The sequence below is a fragment of the Barbus barbus genome, assembly GCF_936440315.1.
Source record: "Barbus barbus genome assembly, chromosome: 13".
NCBI lineage: Eukaryota > Metazoa > Chordata > Actinopteri > Cypriniformes > Cyprinidae > Barbus > Barbus barbus.
In genome coordinates, this window is record NC_136741.1 from 17,538,560 (window position 1) to 17,556,408 (window position 17,849).

The window sequence follows — 17,849 nt, forward strand, 5'->3', positions numbered from 1 at the left end:
TTAGACGGGTCAGCGAGGCAAGTTTGAATAAATCTAAGTTCGCGTCTACCACTGCCATCTCTCACAGTTTCTCTTTAAGAGAAATAGTCTCTCTTTTTAACATTCCCACACAATACAGTATGACTTAGATGGTGGTATAGTAACTTTGTGTCAAGCAGTGATGTTGGCTTGGCTCTGGTAGAGTAACACCCTGTTTGGCGTAAATAAACTCTGATGTCATTGCTAGTTTAACGCTTTATAATTAGTTGAGCTGCATGAGGAGGGTAAGATTCTTTAAACCGTATTTAGATGTTTATGAACATGCATATCCAGGTGCAGTCAGTGCACGGCTATGAAGAATGGAACGTCAATCTACATTTAGATTCATCTGTGCTGCAACAAATAGTGTTTAACAGGGAGTCACTTGAAATTATGGCATATGTCTAGTGCTTGATTTGATCTACTAGACCTCCAATGTATTACTGTGTGTAGGAAAGAAACCTGTGTATTTGTTTTTTCTATTGTTCTTTTTTGCTCCCAGTGCCCAATAACAATGGGTCACTGGTCAGCATGTCTGCAGATTAACAACATGGCTGATGGTTTGTTCTCATGTGTGTTGTCTTGAGCAGAATTGACCGGAAGATGTCAAGCAGTCAGACCAATTACAAATTAGATGAAGCACAGGCCATCTTCAGCGAGCTCCGGAGCATTAAAAAGGCCATCAGCACCGGCGAGAAGGAGAGGCAGGACCTCATCCAGGTCAGACAGACCCAAATCCATCATCTTCATAGAGTTTTCCTTGAAATTTTGAATCCGTTTTTATTTTTAATACTTTTAAATGTTTTTTTTAAAGTCAAGGTGACCGAAGTTAACACAAAATGTAGTGTTATAAATGTACATAAATATAAAAATATTTCAATATAACTTCACTAGATTTACGTTAATAATTGACGAACTAAAACATCACAGCATTGTTTTAGCAAACTCTTATTCAGTTCAGCTCTTATCTGATGTGTAATGCCAACTTTTCAGAATTCCTAATGTATAAAAGTGCTGCTCTCCATGTTTTTATTCCTCATTGAAAATTACGATTCACTCAGAATTGTTATGTTACAAAAGTAAAATGTATTGCAGACAGACAGTGTTATTTTCGTATTACTGAGATTCTATTGTGGTTTTTATTGATATTTTACTTTTTAACTTGTACATTTTTATATATATTTTCCTGATATATTTTTACAGTTTTATTTAGTTTTTGTCCCATTTGTTTTTTTTTTTAAGTGTGTGTGTACATACATACATACATACATACATACATACACATATATATATATATATATATATATATATATATATATATATATATATATATATATATATATATATATATATAAAATTACAAATAAATAAATATAAAGTCATTTCAACACCTTAATCTCCCTCTCAAATATCTTTTATTTTAAGAGGTGCTGCCATCTTGTGGTCACAAGTGATCAACTTCTGTTATGAATATCTGTTTAATTAGTTATTCTTTTGTTGTGCACAGAGCCTGGCCAAGCTGACGCTGAACTTCTGTGACTCCATTAATGAGGTGGCCAACAGTGCAAATACCCTCGGTGACTCCTGTAGTGTACAACAATACACAGACACTGGCTGCCAGACTGATCTGATGGGAGAGGTTTGTCAGGATTTGGTTTTTGTTGTTGTTGTTGCTTTACAACTAAAATTTCAGTTGTTTTATATTTGACTTTATGATTGTTTGTCATCACAGAGATGCATTTACAATCATCTATGCCCAATAATATATAATAGTATTTTCTCTCTTATGGTTTGGCACCCAGGAGTCATCACTACTTGCAGACAGAGTCAAACTCAGTTGGCAGTATGAAGAGGCTAAGAAAAAGTAAGTGGATTTGCAAATTTGCACTGCATAACCATTATGAACAACAGACATAAAGCATACTGCATAACAGTCTGATGCTGGAGGTAAAATCCCATTTATTTTCTCTACAGAGAAATTGATTTTTATAAATAACCTATAAACCCTTTAAGACAGACCCACCACGAGCTCTCATGTTGTTAAAAGTTAGTATGCGTGTATCTACAGTATACAGTATATATAGAATACAAAAGTCACTGTGATTTCAGCATTAAAAAAAATCAAAGTTTTTGATTTGATTATGTAATTTGCAATGCATCATGAAATGTATAATGTATTATTATGTCAAGTACACTGTTTTTAATTTTTTTCTTCAATTTTCAAAGAGTTTTTGCTTCAAATATAATTTGGAATATTGTGATTCTTATTGGAGCTGATTCATGGCTTAGAACTTTTTGAAGAATTTAATATTCAACTAGGGCTGCTGAAAAGTAGGTAGCCTCTGTAGCATTTCTCTGCAGTTGCTGACATTCTGCCATATGGGGTTTTAGGTGGTTGCTAGGGTGCTCTGGATGGTTGCTAGGTGGTCAGATACTATCACAATTGAATATACCCACCTCTGTATGATATCCTTGTTACTAGATATACATAGAAACCCATGTTATTGTAAGAATTTCCTTCCATTTTTCATTTACTATGAAAATAATTCAGATCACTTTAAAAACAGTATCACGCCTTTCAATATCACCTGATTTCAGTCATGTGATTTCAAGGAGCCCAAGTAGTTGACTGTGAAACTTCTATTGAGCCTGTCTGTGATTCCTGAAAGTATAGTCATGTGCCTCACCCACTGCCTTTAAGGTAAACCCTGGCTGGATTTGCCATGTAATAATGTTGCTACTACTTCACAGTAGATTTTAGTGGTTTGTATTAAAGCAGAGTGGTGGATTGATGTGGCATACTTTGCATTTGAAATCTTCTATATATCTGAGGAGGAAATAATGCTGTAGCTTTTGGCCTCTGTGTTGTAACAGTGGCTCCATGCAAACCTTTTTACAAGATGCATGTTTCCATGGCAACAGAGCTGGCAGTAGAGTGCCAGGTATGACATCAGAGAGAGAGAGAAAGTGAGGGGGGAAAGGAGGGAAAAAAGTGAGTTGGGAGATGAGAAAGCTGTGGAAACTTGCATGCTCTCTGACTGAGTCACAATATCTGAACCCAAGAAGTGCAGAAACACAATTTCTCATATCAGACATAACGCTGCAGTCTCTGGCTGTTCTTTAATGTTTCTGCCAGCACTTTTACACCCTCATATATACACACATCCACAATGTTACATTCGGTTCTTGCCATTATTCCTGTATACCATTATTATTTATTTTACTTTTTTTTTTTTCAGTTTTAAAATAACATTTGATGAGCGATCCCTATCATATTTGTTGGGTACTGAGATATGTTTGACTTTTTTGACTTCACCTTGTCCGTCCAACAAAGATCTTTACTGTTAGCTGCTCTCACAGCAGCAAAAAAATAGCTGGTCAACCGTTGGAATCCTCCTCACACAATGCACAGACGAACCTGGACTGTGTATTTGTTGGACATTATCTCGATGGAACTCTCTACTTCTCGTATACATGGATCTAACGTGAAAACTGTTAATTCATGGCATTCAGCTTTTAATGTTGTCGTCTTTTCTAAAATCTTTGTAAAAATTATTTTATTGTTATTTGTTTATCTATTAATGTTAATTAATATGTGTTAAATTATTATTATTATTTATTTTATTTATTTATTTTTGTATTTTTTTTTTAAGTCTACCAAAGGGTGGGATGGGTTGGGGTGGGTTTTAAATTTGTACAGCTGATTTTTGTTTTGTACTACTGTTCCACAAAATAAAACTCAATAAACAGTCAATAAAACATTTGGTGAAAGATCCAATAAAAACAGTAATATTGTGAACTATTACAATTTAAAATTACTGTTTTATATTTTAATATATTTTGAAATGTTTTCAGGGTCACATGATCCTTCAGAAATCTTTCTAATATGCCAATTTGCTGCTCAAGAAACATTAATTAATTAATTAATTAATTCTTATGTTTATATAAACCAGTTGTGGTGCTTAATATTGTGGGAACTGTGGAACCTTTTTTCAGAATTCTGATGAATAGAAGGTTCAAAAGAGCAGCATTTATTGAAAAAAAAATAGCAATTTTTATAACAGTGTAAAAGTATTTACTGTCTCTTTTGATCAAAATGAATGCATCTTTGTCGAATACAAGTGTTTTTACAATAAGAAAATATTGCTGATCTCAAACTTTTCAACGTTATTGTGATTGGTACTAAACACTTAAGTATAGGGTCCAATTCTCACTGTTAACTAGTTGCTTATTAGCATGCCTATTATTAACATATTGGCTGTTTATTACTTATAAAATTCTACATGCCTAATCTTAAGCAATACCTAAACTAACAACTACTTTACTAACTGTTAATAAGCAGCAAATCAGTGGTTTGAGGCAAAAGACAGTTAATGGTTTGTTAATAGTGAGAATTGGACGTTAGAATAAATTGTGATTGAATTGATTTAATATTAATCATAGAAGTGTATGTATAGCCTATGCGAACACATACATCGTTTTTTCATCATTTCATCATGTCTTTGATTTGCGCTCGCATGTGTCTGCTTACAGACATTAAAATTGATCCCTTGTTGTCTCTCTTTCTCAGGATGTCCAGTATTCAGCATGAGTTGGCCCAGTTGGACAATGAGAGCTGGTCTGGACGGGCAGAGGCCGATCGTGATTGGGACTGTCTGCAGCTGCTGCGGGAGAAGGAGGCTCTGCTCCAGGAGATCACTCTACTTAGCCAGCAGCAGCGCTCCCCAGACACGCTGCTCCAGCTGCAGGAGGAGAAACACAGGCTGGAGGAGGAAGTGCAGAAAGCCCAGATTGTCCAGAGTCAGGGAGCCAATCAGAGGTCTGCTTTATTTCTTCATACAGTCATGTCTGTGGAATAGAGTAGATTTATTAGATTTTGTGGATGTTTAGCATGTGTAGTATCTCAGTTTGTGAATTCCGAGGGGCTAGTTGGCATGTCCTGTATACCAAGTTACATCCATGTGAAAAAAGAAACATTGCACTAGCATGGCAATAAAGAAAAGCACGTTCCATAAACCTAATATACCTCCACTCAAAACATGGTGGTAGAATTATGTATTTGTTATCAGGAAATCTTGCAAACAAAATAGTTCAGTTAAAGTTTTGTAAATGCCCGCAGAGGTAAATAAGGGTGCCCTCATTTCCCCACTGAGTAAAGCAGATGTGCTTGTTCCAGCTCTGATCTGCTCATTATGAGCGTCTTCTATTTGAGACATCAGCTGAGACATATAGGGGTCGTTTTATCATATTACGTCATTATACATATTTGCTTTCATATCCCACCTGCATTTTATTTTCTTTTATGTTATGGAAATTTATCAATTTGCTTTGTGATATTAGAGTCATAAAATGGTAGAATGAGATTTTCTTATGATGGAGAAAATAAATTGCGTAAATCTTATACTACGATAGTCTTCTTCCACAGACTGTGCGCTTAAATCATTCCCAGTTTTGCACAATGAACATAATAACTGAACATATTAATAAATAGTCTTGCATTTGTGATCTTGTCTATTAAAAATGGTTAGTTAAAACTGACTGACTGTACGAATTAAATGTGGCAAATCTGTATCATGATGCGTTTGTTGTGTAGGATATTACAGCAGGAGAAAAGGAATGTACTTATGAGGCAACTTGAGGAAGCCACCCGTATCACCACCTATCTACACTCTCAGCTGAAGAGGTACATTACACACAGACTGAACACCTTCATACAAACTTGATCCAGAGGGCAGAAATCAAGGTTGGGGTTGCCAGTTTGACACATAGTTTAGTATAATGAACTGCTAACTAAATTATATAATTTATTTAAAGTAATTTAAGAAAGGATGGATTGCTTTGGACTATAAGCCACCAATACACGTATGTTCAACAGAATAAACATTTTGACATTTGAAGCCTCTTTTCTAAAGCCTGTTTTTATCTCCTGCAATAATGTCATGAATTATTATCAGTTGGTATTTTTCTTAGCAAATGTTGATCAGTTAAAATGTTTTAATCTAATTAATATTAAAATAAATTTGACTGTGAAAATACCCACAAAAGATTATTTAAAGCTATTTTTGTGTTAAATGAGAAAGTATCAAGTAGACATTACAAATTGTAGCTTTAGAAAGAAATATATTTTCATAACTAATTAGCGCTGTAAACTGACAACCCTAAAATATTATATATTTTTATATGTATGTGCATTTATTTATATATATATAATTATAATTAATTTCATATAGGGCTGTCAAACGATTAAACGAGATCAATCGCATTCAAAATAAGTTTGTTTACATAACGTGTGTGTGTGCTGTGTATATGTATATATAAATACACACACGTGCATTTATATATTTTAGAAAAATATTATCTATTTATATATCATATAAATGTTATATATAAATAGACTGTATTTTTCTTAAATATATACTTGCACGTGTGTATTTATATATACATAATATACACGACACACACACATATATTATGTAAACATAAACTTTTATTTTGGATGTGATTAATCTCGTTTAATCGTTTGACAGCCCTATATAGGATGTCTAGCCACATCAACCCAAAATGACCATTTCTCTCTCTCTGTGTGCAGCCTATCAGCCAGTAATCTGACGGTGTCCTCCAGCAGTAGCCGTGGCTCTTTAGCCTCCAGTCGTGGCTCTTTGGCATCCAGCCGTGGTTCTCTCAGCTCCGTCAGCTTCACCGACATCTATGGCCTGCCCCAGTATGAGCGAACAGAAGGCAGCTCTGATGTTCTGGACCCGTCTTTCCGCTACCTTCTCCCATTGGAGACCCATAGCAGGGACGGTTCAGCCTTCGGGCCAAAACGGTCCCATGACACACCACAGTCTCTCACATCTCTCTCCTCTCGGTCCTCACTTTCCTCGCTCTCCCCTCCCAGCTCCCCCATGGACACCCCCTACCACTCTGCCCCACAGGACTGCCCTCTGGCCCAGATGACAGAGGAGTACATGGAGGTGGCCAGCAGGGGTCTGCTGGTTGAAGGACTACGGAATCAGACTCAATCCCAGCACACTACTCTTCCTGGGGAAGGGGAAGTGGGAATCTCAGCCTCTGCACACCTCCTGGAGGGGAAGAGCCATAGAGATGGAGTTCTTCAAGGAACACACAGCTCCACAGGTGATGAATAGCAACATGGAAATTTGTAACTGATTGATCAGTCGATTTGAAATATTTAATTGCAGTTAATCTCATATTCATAATTGGCGTGTTAAGCCATTTAGTTCCTTTTTAAGGACAGAAAAATTCATCAAATGTAATTATTGTTCATTTAAAATGTGTAGAAATAAATGTTTAGAAACCCAGTTTTTAGAAATGATGTCAAATTGAATAAATGTGAAAAGAAAAACGGCTTTATCACACTGTTCTGATGTTTAAAATGATTTGAATTTCCTTTTTTTGTTGTTTTATGTATGTGTCTCTGTGTAGGTGTGACCCTGCGCTGTAAAAGTGCAAGTAGGAACAGCAGAAGAGCAAGACGAGTGTCTGCAGGAGTAAATGAAGATGTTTTGGCAACAGACAGTGGTGTGTTTGAAGCCTGGAGCAGAAGGTGAGAGAAGATTCGGCAATAAAGAATAAAGACTTTAAAAGGGATAATTCGCCTAAAATTTAATTTCTCTGTCTTCCATTCACTCACCTTGTATGTCGTTCCAAACCTATAAGGGAAAGAATATTATATTATTATTTAAAAAAAACAAATGATAAAATTAGTCTTTGTACAATAATACTCATTATATCATCGTGATCCCCCGATTTTTGGTAACAATATGTAAAAATAACATTAATTTACAAATAATATTTTAATAATCATCCCATTGGCCTGTACCTTCTCTGGAATGTGTCAAATATCATGCATTAATCTTATGTCCTGTACACAATTGTAAAATATAGACTACTGTTCAAAAGATTGAGGTCAGCAAGATTTTTTCAGAGAATTAATAATTTTATTCAGCAAAGATTAATTTACAAGGTAAGGCAACAGGGGGGTTGTGTGTGTGTGTGTTATAAATGGTCTTCTTAATTGTTGTATGTTTTTGTACTGTTTCTCCATCTTGGATGTAAAGCACTTTGTGACGCTTGCTCTTGAAAGGTGCTAAAGAAATAAAGTACTTAGTTGCTAAATATCTCTATTTAAAATAAATTATTTTGAACTTTGTTCATCAAAATCCTGAAACAATGTATCTTGTATCCTCAAAAAATACTAAGAACCACAACTGTTTTCAACATTGATGATAATAAGAAATGTTTCTTGACCACCAAATCAGCATCATAGAATGATTTCTGAAGGATCATGTGACCCTGAAGACTGCTGAAAATTCAGCTTTGCAAAAATAAATTACATTTTAAAATATATACAATAGAAAATATTTATTTGAAATTGTAATATTTAACAGTATTACTGTATTTTTGATCAAATAAATGCAGCCTTGCTGAGCATAAGAGACTTCTTTCAAAAAGATAAAACATTTTTACAAACCCCAAACGTTTGAATGGTAGTATAAATACTTTAATAGTTGTTTTTGTGTTATAATTATTCATAAATGTCTGAATGTCTCTTTCCAGTAGGACAGAGGAATCAGAAGAAGTCAGTTTTACTCGAGATGTCCCAGCCTCAGATCCAGTTCAGATTCAGATTGGTCTTCTGTAAGCACCACACACTCTCATACTCTCACCTGCCTCTCATTCCTCATCATAACCAGCGTTGGGAGTAACGCATTACAAAAGTAATGCATTACAGTAACGGATTACATTTTGCTGTAACGCAGTAGTGTAAGGCATTACTAATCAATTTACAGTAATATTTTACTCTGTACATGTTCAGTAACGCTTGCATTACAACACACTTTTAGCCCCCAATTTTTTTTTAAATTTAATTTAAAGTCCCTTAAGTTTTTACGTCCCTAGGGCCGGGATTCAGGCCAATATTCACGTCATAGTTCAGATGTGGGCCGGTCTTCGGGCCTGTTTTAGGCTTCTCCTTTTCTTTATATTTTAGACATCCATTAATTATTGATGAAAAAACAGTGCAGTGCTGGTGGAAATAACATGAGTCAGCAGCGAGCTATGAGCACAGCTGAAGAGTTCTGCGTTCAAATACACGCAATAAAGCAAAAGCCCCAGCAAAAGTAATTACCATGAATGTGTCCAGGGGAAATAGTAAGGATTCGCCATCTCCTCGTTAGACGCGCCTTTATAGAGAAGTGCATCTTCACTGATAATGATTGTTAAATAGTTTTTGTTTTAGTTTTTATTTATTTCGTTAAGTAGTCATTTAAAGCTTTCTATAGATATAATAAAAAAAAAAATGCTCCAAACGTTTTTTGTAAATGAACTTAATAAAAAGCCGGAACGAAATATAAACACTGTAGTACATTTTGTCATTTTAGAATGTTAAGTTCTACTTCTGTAGATATTTTGGTGAAAGTAACTCAAAAGTAATACAGGAGTCATGTAACGCATTACAATTCTGAGACAGTAATATTGTAAGGTAAGGAATTACTTTTAAATAACAGTAACAAGTATCTGTAATGTATTACAGTTTGGAAGTAACTTGCACAACACTGATCATAACAAACCGTACCAAATTACTATTAACCATCAGTTTGCTTGTTCATTCCCTCTGGGCTATTCTTTTACAGATATGATTCGAATGGCATGTTTTTGCTGCTGCATGTCCTTCAGATGAGAAATTTAAGCAAGGCCACCGTTAGAGATGGATGCAAAGTGTAAGTAGTCCCATCAGCTTTCTATTAATACGTTCATCCTCCTCTACTACAGTGATATCCTCTGCAGAAACAAATTATGGACATGTACACAATCAAGTAGCGTTTTCTCCTTGTCTATCTCTCTCAGATTTGTGAAGGTTCATGTTCTCCCGGTGGACTCCAGTCGGCCCTGCACATATTACTGCTGTAAGGCCCAGGAGCCTCAATCTCTTTTCAGCTTTAACGAGGGCTTCCGAATCCCTTTGAGTGCTGGAGGCCCTGGGGCCCATGCGTTACAGTTAAACCTCTGCGCTGTAGGACCCCTCGCCCAGGAGGAGCTACTGGTTAGACTAAAATTCACTCTATTAACCTGTTTAGCGATGAAACATTTTGGAGTAGTTTGGACCCCACTGCATGTGAAAAGATCATTTAAAGTTATTGAAACGTGTTTTCTGCCTTAACTTTAGTGTTTATTTGGTTCATGCTTGTTTTCTGTGAGATGGTAAACTGACCTGTATCTGTTTGTGGTTTAGGGCTCTGCTCTGGTCTCGCTGACAGACTGTGCAGGCAGCACTGAAATGATCTTCCAGTGGCTTAAAGTGCATATCCACAACACAGAGAACCACAGGCCTGAGCACAGCCGCCTCAGCCAACCCAACTGCATCATGGATGAAGAGGAGAACGAAGGCAAGCTTGAGGTGAGATCACTGGAGACTTTTCTTCCTCTGGCTAAAGCATTATCAGAGATTATTGAAGATTCACTAAAGATCTCTCTCTTAAATGAACAGTAATTACATTCATTTCCCTTGCTGACCCTCGACTGCCATAGTGCTTTAAAGGAATTGTTAGCTCCAAAATTTTAATTTTATCATTCGTTACTCAACAATTTGTTCATGGCCATGATTTGCTGCTCTAAGCAAACTTGGGTCGCTGATAACATGCATTTGAAAATGCAATATGCACCAACTAGGGATGGGCATTTTTGGCAATTTCTCATTTCGATCATTGATAGGTTTCAAAAACGAGTACTCCGTAATGGAGATAATGAAAATATCTGAAGACTGTTATGAAAATGAATGTTAAAAATATGACATGAAACCATGAACACTGTTAGATTATGATGCAGAAATAAGATTGCTGCTATATATATATTTATATTTAGCGACACTTTTCCCTTCAAAAAAGCACCCAAACCTTCTGAGAATTGCCGGTACTGCCACTCAAGTGCGAGGTCTTGCTCTCCCAGCACGCACACACCTCTCTCTCTCTCTCTGCGTGTCCTCAGTTTCTGTTCAGCACGTGGCAGAGAGGAGCAGCGCTTTAATTCAGTTGAACACAGATATTATGTTGCTTCTCTAATTTTACATGCAAGTATAGCCGGTCCGAAATCACAGCACAGCTATTGTCTTTATCTTATGTGTATTTGATTTCATCAGACGACGTTGCGATTATCATGATTTTTTTTTTGTGCAGATTAACATCTTGGAAGTGAGAGCCTGTTATGTAGTCTTAATGGATCGCGTTTCAGTCACTATTTCATATTCATTCCGTTGTCTGACAACAGAACCAGTAAAATATACCAATGAAAACAGTTTTATTGAAAATGTAGCTTAATCAAAATACAGTATGTGTGCACAGAGAGGGAAACAAATGTAATAATAAATAATAAATGTTCATTTTGCATGTTCAGAAGAAGAGCTGCTCTGTCCTGTCAAAATGTAAACAGGTTTGTGTAAGTTAATTGCTCAATGCAAAGAAAGAAGTAATGGGAACCTGGTATTTCTTTTTTCATGTGTCTAATAGACATGAACAAGTTCTTTGAAAAACATCTATGACCTTTGAAACATGTCTAGTCTTCATGCTCTGTTGACTATGGTTTCAATAATAAACATATATTTGCATAAAGCATCCATATTTGTCCATGCCCATGTTGATTAGAGTATTTATTTAAGGTACATTTAGAACGCATTTATTTAAGGTACATTTAGAACATAAAGTGAAATAAAAATGTGCTATTAAGTTGCGATCAATCGCGAGTTAACTTATGACAATCATGCGATTACATTTTTTAATTGACAGCTCATATATATAATATATATATATATATATATATATATATATATATATATATATATATATATATAAAATTTAAAGAAGCATCTAACAAGGAATAGCTGCCTGAGGTGAAGTTGAGTGACTTTATGCCAATAAACTAAAGCTTGTTCTGTGATACATCCTATGACATTAATTAGCTTAGATACATAACATAGATGTAGCATTACAACTTGTATCTGCACAAAAGAATGCAAACGCCAGTGACCTTTAAGTTACGGGCTATAGCGAGAGAGAGCTCCCGCCATGGTGCGCTTTCATAACAGCACACTGAGACGTGGGCAAGGAAAGCAGACAGAATTTACTATAGCTTTCACATTCTATAAAGTTCTCATTATAATGCTGTTTATGGCAGAATTGTGCTATATTTTCATCTACATTATCAAGTGATTCCTGAAATTGCAGAGTACTCAATCACTGTTGCACATCCCTAGCACCAACCATCTTCTCAAATTTGTGATGAGAATAATTTCTAAGTGTTATCTAAAAAAAAACATGAATGAAACGAATGATAATTGTATGCAGATAAATCATTTATAATAAACACTGCTGTATTCCTTTTAAAAAATTGAAGAGTTGTCAAGTTTGATTTCATTGACTTTAAAGTCTCCTAGGAGTTTTCTGACAAGAAAAGCCCTATAATTTATCGCTCTAAAGCAAAGAAATAAAAGACGAAATAAAGACACCATAAATATTAATATTGCAATTTACTTTTTTTTCAAAATTATTTAATATACTTTTTAATATTACAGTTAGGTAGCGTTATTGCAATAGTATTATTTAGTTATAATTTGTATATTTTAATAAAAAATGATGATGATGATTATATTGAATGGGGAAAATTCTATTTAGCTGATGACATGTATAAATATCATAAAATATTTTATTCCAATGTTTATAAAGATTTCAACAAACAGAACAATGTTTTGATAGTTCCACAGTTCATACGCTTAACAGGAGAAATCAATCTACAAAATTACTGGTTTTTAGTTGTCTCTGAATATTTAGTTAAAATAACACACACACAAAAATTAAACGTAGCATCTGCCTATTTTCATGTAGGTGTCTGTGGTGACTCGTTTGGAGGAGATGAAGAAAGAGTTACAGAGGAGTGAAGAGGAGCTGGAAAGAAAGGAAGAGCAAGGAGAAGCCGTTTCTGAGAGGTCCACTCACCTACTGCCTTTCTATAAACCAGTAAAGCTTTCAGCTTATGCCTGTAAGCGCATTCATTTCAGATGATGTGTGTGTTCTAACTGCTGTGTATGATTTAGGAGTTGGCAGGCTGAGTCAGTGGACAGCGGCTGCAGTAACAGTACAGCGTTTGTCATTCCCTGTCCTGAGAGTCTTTGCGGTGAAGGCATCTGCATGACCTCTGGGAGACGCTGTCTTCAGCCTGCAGAGAGAAATCCAATAGTAAAGGTACTGTGAAGATCTTTAACAAAAACACAAGCTATACATTTCTGCTCCTAAACACTCTGGTTTGTTTGTCTTTTACGGTTCTATTATAATTAATTTCTAAAAATGTTTTGCTTACACACTCGGGATGTTTAAATATTACATTCTGTTGTAATTGACAAAAAAAAAATTCATTTTTTTCTTTTCTTATTGAGATTTACACTGCTTGTCAAAAGTTTTGGATCAGTAATTTTTTGTTTTGTTTTTTGTATTGTTTTTAAAGGAGTCTTTAATCCTCAATTGTTTAATTAAAAATAAAACTAAGATTATTAAATATTATTACCAATTAAAATAATTGTATTCTATTTTAATATATTTAAAAATGCGATATATATTCTTTTGATGGCAAAGCTGAATTTTCAGCAGTCATTCCTCCAGTCTGCAGTGTCGTGTCATTCTCCCATTCCATTTGGTGATTTGATGCTCAAGAATTTCTTATTTTCATCAATGCTGACAACTGTTGACAACATTTTTGGAAAATCCAAAACAGCATTTATTTGAAGTATTTTTATTTATTTTATTTTTTTTGCAACAATGTAAACATCTTTAATGTTACTTTTGATCAATTTAATGTATCACTGCTGAATTTAAAAAAATTGCTTTGCAGAAGAGCAGTGAACTATAAAATAGTTCATTAAACAAATTTAATTTATGTAATTTCATATCACAATAATGATGTTTTTAATGATCACAATATAAGTCACAATAATGAAATTAAGCCACAAAATGTTCTGCATATTACTACATTATGTAATATGTAGAACAATGTATTGCTTAATTGAATATATTTATTAATCAAGTCAATTAAAATTAAACAGTTAAATAAAAATTAGTGGACTCAAACCTCATAATGTGATTACAACAAAATAAATAATAATGATAAATTATATTGCATCAATTTAATGCATCACAGCTGAACAAAAAACTTTGTATTTAAAATACATAATTAAACATTTAATTTGTGTGTTTTTAGGTGGACAAGGCAACCAACACAGATGGTGTGTTTCTAGAGCCAATGAGAATGCGGCCGAAAGAAAGGCCAGGACGCTGGGGTCACAGCTCACCGTTCATGCGCAGCAGCACAATAGTCAGATCTCAGACGTTTTCACCTGGAGCGCGCAGTCAGTATGTCTGTAGGGTAAGCAGAAAAGACCAGTCTTCAGTCATTTTATATCACAGTAATGATGTTTCATGATCACAATAGTCACGATAATGAAATTAAGCCACAAAATGTTCTGCATATTGCATTACTACATTGTGTAATATGTAAAACATTTTGTGGCTTAATTCAATATAATTTATTAATCAAGTAAATTAAAATTAAACATTTAAATAAAAAATGAGTAGACTCGAAGCAAATTATATGATTAGAACAAAATAAATGATGATCAATAAAAAAAAACCTTCACATGATGTTTTCCTTCCTTCACAGTTGTACAGAAGTGACAGTGATAGCTCTACTCTACCAAAGAAATCCCCCTTTATCAGAAACACTCTAGAGCGACGAACCCTGCGATATAAACAGGTTGGACACATCTTATTATTATTTATCTTTTGCTGTGGAAGTGTACTTATGTGTCCATGTCATGCGATCGCAGCAGTCCCACCGCTCCTCTCTGGCTGAGCAGCCCACACGTACCTCTCTGGACCTGGAGCTGGACCTCCAGGCTTGCCGTACACGGCAGAGGCAGCTGAGCGAGGAGCTGGCCACGCTGCGGGAGCTCAAACTGCGGCTGGAGGAGCCCATGCAGGGCCCCCGCGGCCCCACGGACCCCCCTCATTGGGCTCTGCGGGATGAAGGTTTCCGAAACCTGCTGCGTGAGGCCCAGAGACAGGTGCTGCCCATTTACATGTCTTTAAAGGGATAGTTCACCAAAAAATGAAAATGTTATCATCATATTCTCACCATGTCACGTCGTTCCAAACCTATTTGATTTTCTGTCTTATGTTGAACATAAAAGAAGATATTTTGAACATTGCTTGTAATCAAACAGTTGATGGTCCTCATTGACTTCCATAGTATTTCTTTCCCTACTCTGGTAGTCAATAGGGATTCTTCAGAATTCTTCAAAATATCTGTGTTGAACATAAGAGAGAAACTTGAGAGTGAGTAAATGATGACACAACTTTAATTTTTGGGTGAACTACTGCTTTAATGTATTCACTCTGACATTTTTCAAATTCACAGGTTTATTAAGTTTTTATTAATTTGGTAACACTTTAGCTGACAAATGCATTAGTTATAAACATTGAACTTTTGCAACATTTATTAATCTAGGTTAATTTCTACATGCATTTTCAAATTTAACATTAGCTATTACTCTTATGAATTAACATCAATTAACAAAGAACAATTGTGTTATAATATGAGTTAGTTAAAATGAAATGTTAACAAATTGAATCTACTGTAAAATGTTAACTTTCGTTTAACACTAACATTCAAAAGTTTGGGGGCAGCAAATTTCTTGCACTCACCAAGGCTGCATATCAAAAATAAAAAATACAATAAAAACAGTAATATTGCAAAATATTAAAATTTTAAAAATAATAGTTTTCTATGCAATTTATTCCTGATGACATTTTTAGCAGCCATTGCTCCTGTCATCAGTGTCACATGATCTTTCAGAAATCATTCTAATGTGCTGGTTTGCTGCTGAAGAAACATTTCTTTTCTTTTTGTTCAAGATTCTTTGATTAGAAAATTCACAATTTTTTCTTTACTGTCTCACTCACTTTAGATCAATTTAGTGCAGCTTTGCTAAATAATTACTAATTTCTTTAAAAAAAGTGTAGAAAAGCTTCTTGACCCTAACATTTCTAAGAATTTAACCTTAGTTGTTATATTAGGAAGGATCATGAACAATAGTATATTATAAATTAACATTTAATTAACTTATATTCACATTGTGCATATTACCATTTATTTATATTAAGTTTTGTGTAATTTATTATAAATTATATAAAATTAAACTATTGTATGTGGGGTTTTGTCACTTGACCATTTTCTAAATTTTGCTTTGAAAGTCAGGGTGTCAGACTTTCTAAGAGAAAACATGCAAATGGTCTTAAACGCATGCTTTTAAAACTATGATTGATCTGAATAAGTAGAAGTCTACGACTGTGAAGCGTAAATTCAGTTTGAAATCACATTTATAATTGATCATTTCTTTCTCTCTCGCAGTCCAAGCAGACTATACAGGAGCAGAGACAGGAGGAAGCTGCTGAGAGGAGGTTGCGAAAGGCCTCAAAAGAGGTTTTGCAAATGAGGGGCCAGAGCCACAAAGAGCCCCTCCCTGTGCAGACGTTCAAGTGAGTTCTTTCTTAATCGGAGAGTCCCGCAAAGCATGTAGTGATCTTATCACGACGTTTCTGAAAAATGCTTAATGTATTAATCTTTCCTGATGCAGAGAGAAGATGGCTTTCTTTACTAGACCAAGATTCAACATCCCGCCTCTGCCAGCCGACGACGTGTGAGCGCCCCCTAGGCCACACTATCAAATATGAAGAATCTGTCTGTTTTGTTTTTTGTATTCATGCCCATGAAGTAATTAGAACAAAAATGTAGTTATTTCAGCACTAAGATTAAAAGTTATTTGATATGCAACATTCGAACAACAGAAAGCTGTAAAAAATCAAGCGTGTGTGTGGTTGTGTGTGATTGTGAGTGTGTGTGTGTGTGTGTGTGTGTGTGTGTGTGCGTGTGGTAAAACTAGTGAACACGTACACTTATATTTTATGTAATTATTGACATATTGGCAATTTTTCCTGCTTTTTTAAAGGAGGAAATAACGGTTTTATAAAAGAACAAAGCATCTTTTTACTCCTGTACGATGTACTTCTGATATTTCGATGTCTACGCTTACTTAAGGCTGGAAGACGGGAACAAAGTCAGTTTAGACAAATTCACTGTACTGTAACTTATTTTATAGTACTTTTCCTTGAAGGAAATAAAAATGCTCCCTGCTTTTTAATGTATTTTATAAAGCTTAAAACAAATAGCACTTACTGTAAGTGTTTTTGACGTACAGTAGAATGGAAATTTTGGCTGATTTTGTTTCTGTTACCTGATTCTTTAAAGTTATTTACTTAAAATGTCACTTTTTTTTGATCCACTTTTGTTGCAGTTGTCATTGTCCCTTGTGCTGTTATTCTATTAAAGTTATTAATATTAATTATTACTTGTACTTTTCAGTATATAGACAAATATAATTGTGTATGCTGTCTGTAAAAACGTCTGCAGTGTTACCTTTCTTATGAAGATAAAAGCATTAAAAACGTGAACGTGCAGCTGAATTTGCGAAATGATCTTTCAAGGTCAATACGATTGTTGGTTTGGTTTATTTTGTTATGTCAAGTTTACATGACGACCTTTAGGTCTTTAAAGGCTTCCCCCTTCCAGATTTTTTTTATCCAAGTTGTCCAGAAGGTGGCGTCTCAAACCTGCTTCTGTGTTCAGATGTGTTTTGGTGGTGTTTCAGGAAAAAACAACTGTTGTAGACTACAAACCTGCACGCAGTAATCCTTAAATACATAGATATTACT

At 34.9% G+C, this 17,849-nt stretch overlaps 1 protein-coding gene across 1 annotated transcript in view; it reads left to right on the forward strand.

Moving 5' to 3' along the window:
- Positions 1-17,624, forward strand: part of LOC306879136 (protein WWC3-like) — a 49,594-nt gene extending 31,970 nt beyond the window's left edge. Inside the window, exons 6-23 of the mRNA XM_079431871.1 lie at positions 609-738; positions 1,526-1,657; positions 1,821-1,882; positions 4,589-4,837; positions 5,612-5,701; positions 6,608-7,155; positions 7,465-7,585; positions 8,599-8,679; positions 9,675-9,761; positions 9,889-10,084; positions 10,274-10,438; positions 12,915-13,015; positions 13,124-13,271; positions 14,281-14,445; positions 14,740-14,832; positions 14,906-15,142; positions 16,489-16,616; positions 16,715-17,624. Coding sequence (XP_079287997.1) covers positions 609-738; positions 1,526-1,657; positions 1,821-1,882; positions 4,589-4,837; positions 5,612-5,701; positions 6,608-7,155; positions 7,465-7,585; positions 8,599-8,679; positions 9,675-9,761; positions 9,889-10,084; positions 10,274-10,438; positions 12,915-13,015; positions 13,124-13,271; positions 14,281-14,445; positions 14,740-14,832; positions 14,906-15,142; positions 16,489-16,616; positions 16,715-16,781 — 2,800 coding nt within the window. The 3' untranslated portion in view covers positions 16,782-17,624. The remainder of the gene's footprint in view (positions 1-608; positions 739-1,525; positions 1,658-1,820; positions 1,883-4,588; positions 4,838-5,611; positions 5,702-6,607; positions 7,156-7,464; positions 7,586-8,598; positions 8,680-9,674; positions 9,762-9,888; positions 10,085-10,273; positions 10,439-12,914; positions 13,016-13,123; positions 13,272-14,280; positions 14,446-14,739; positions 14,833-14,905; positions 15,143-16,488; positions 16,617-16,714) is intronic.
- Positions 17,625-17,849: the final 225 nt, after the last annotated feature.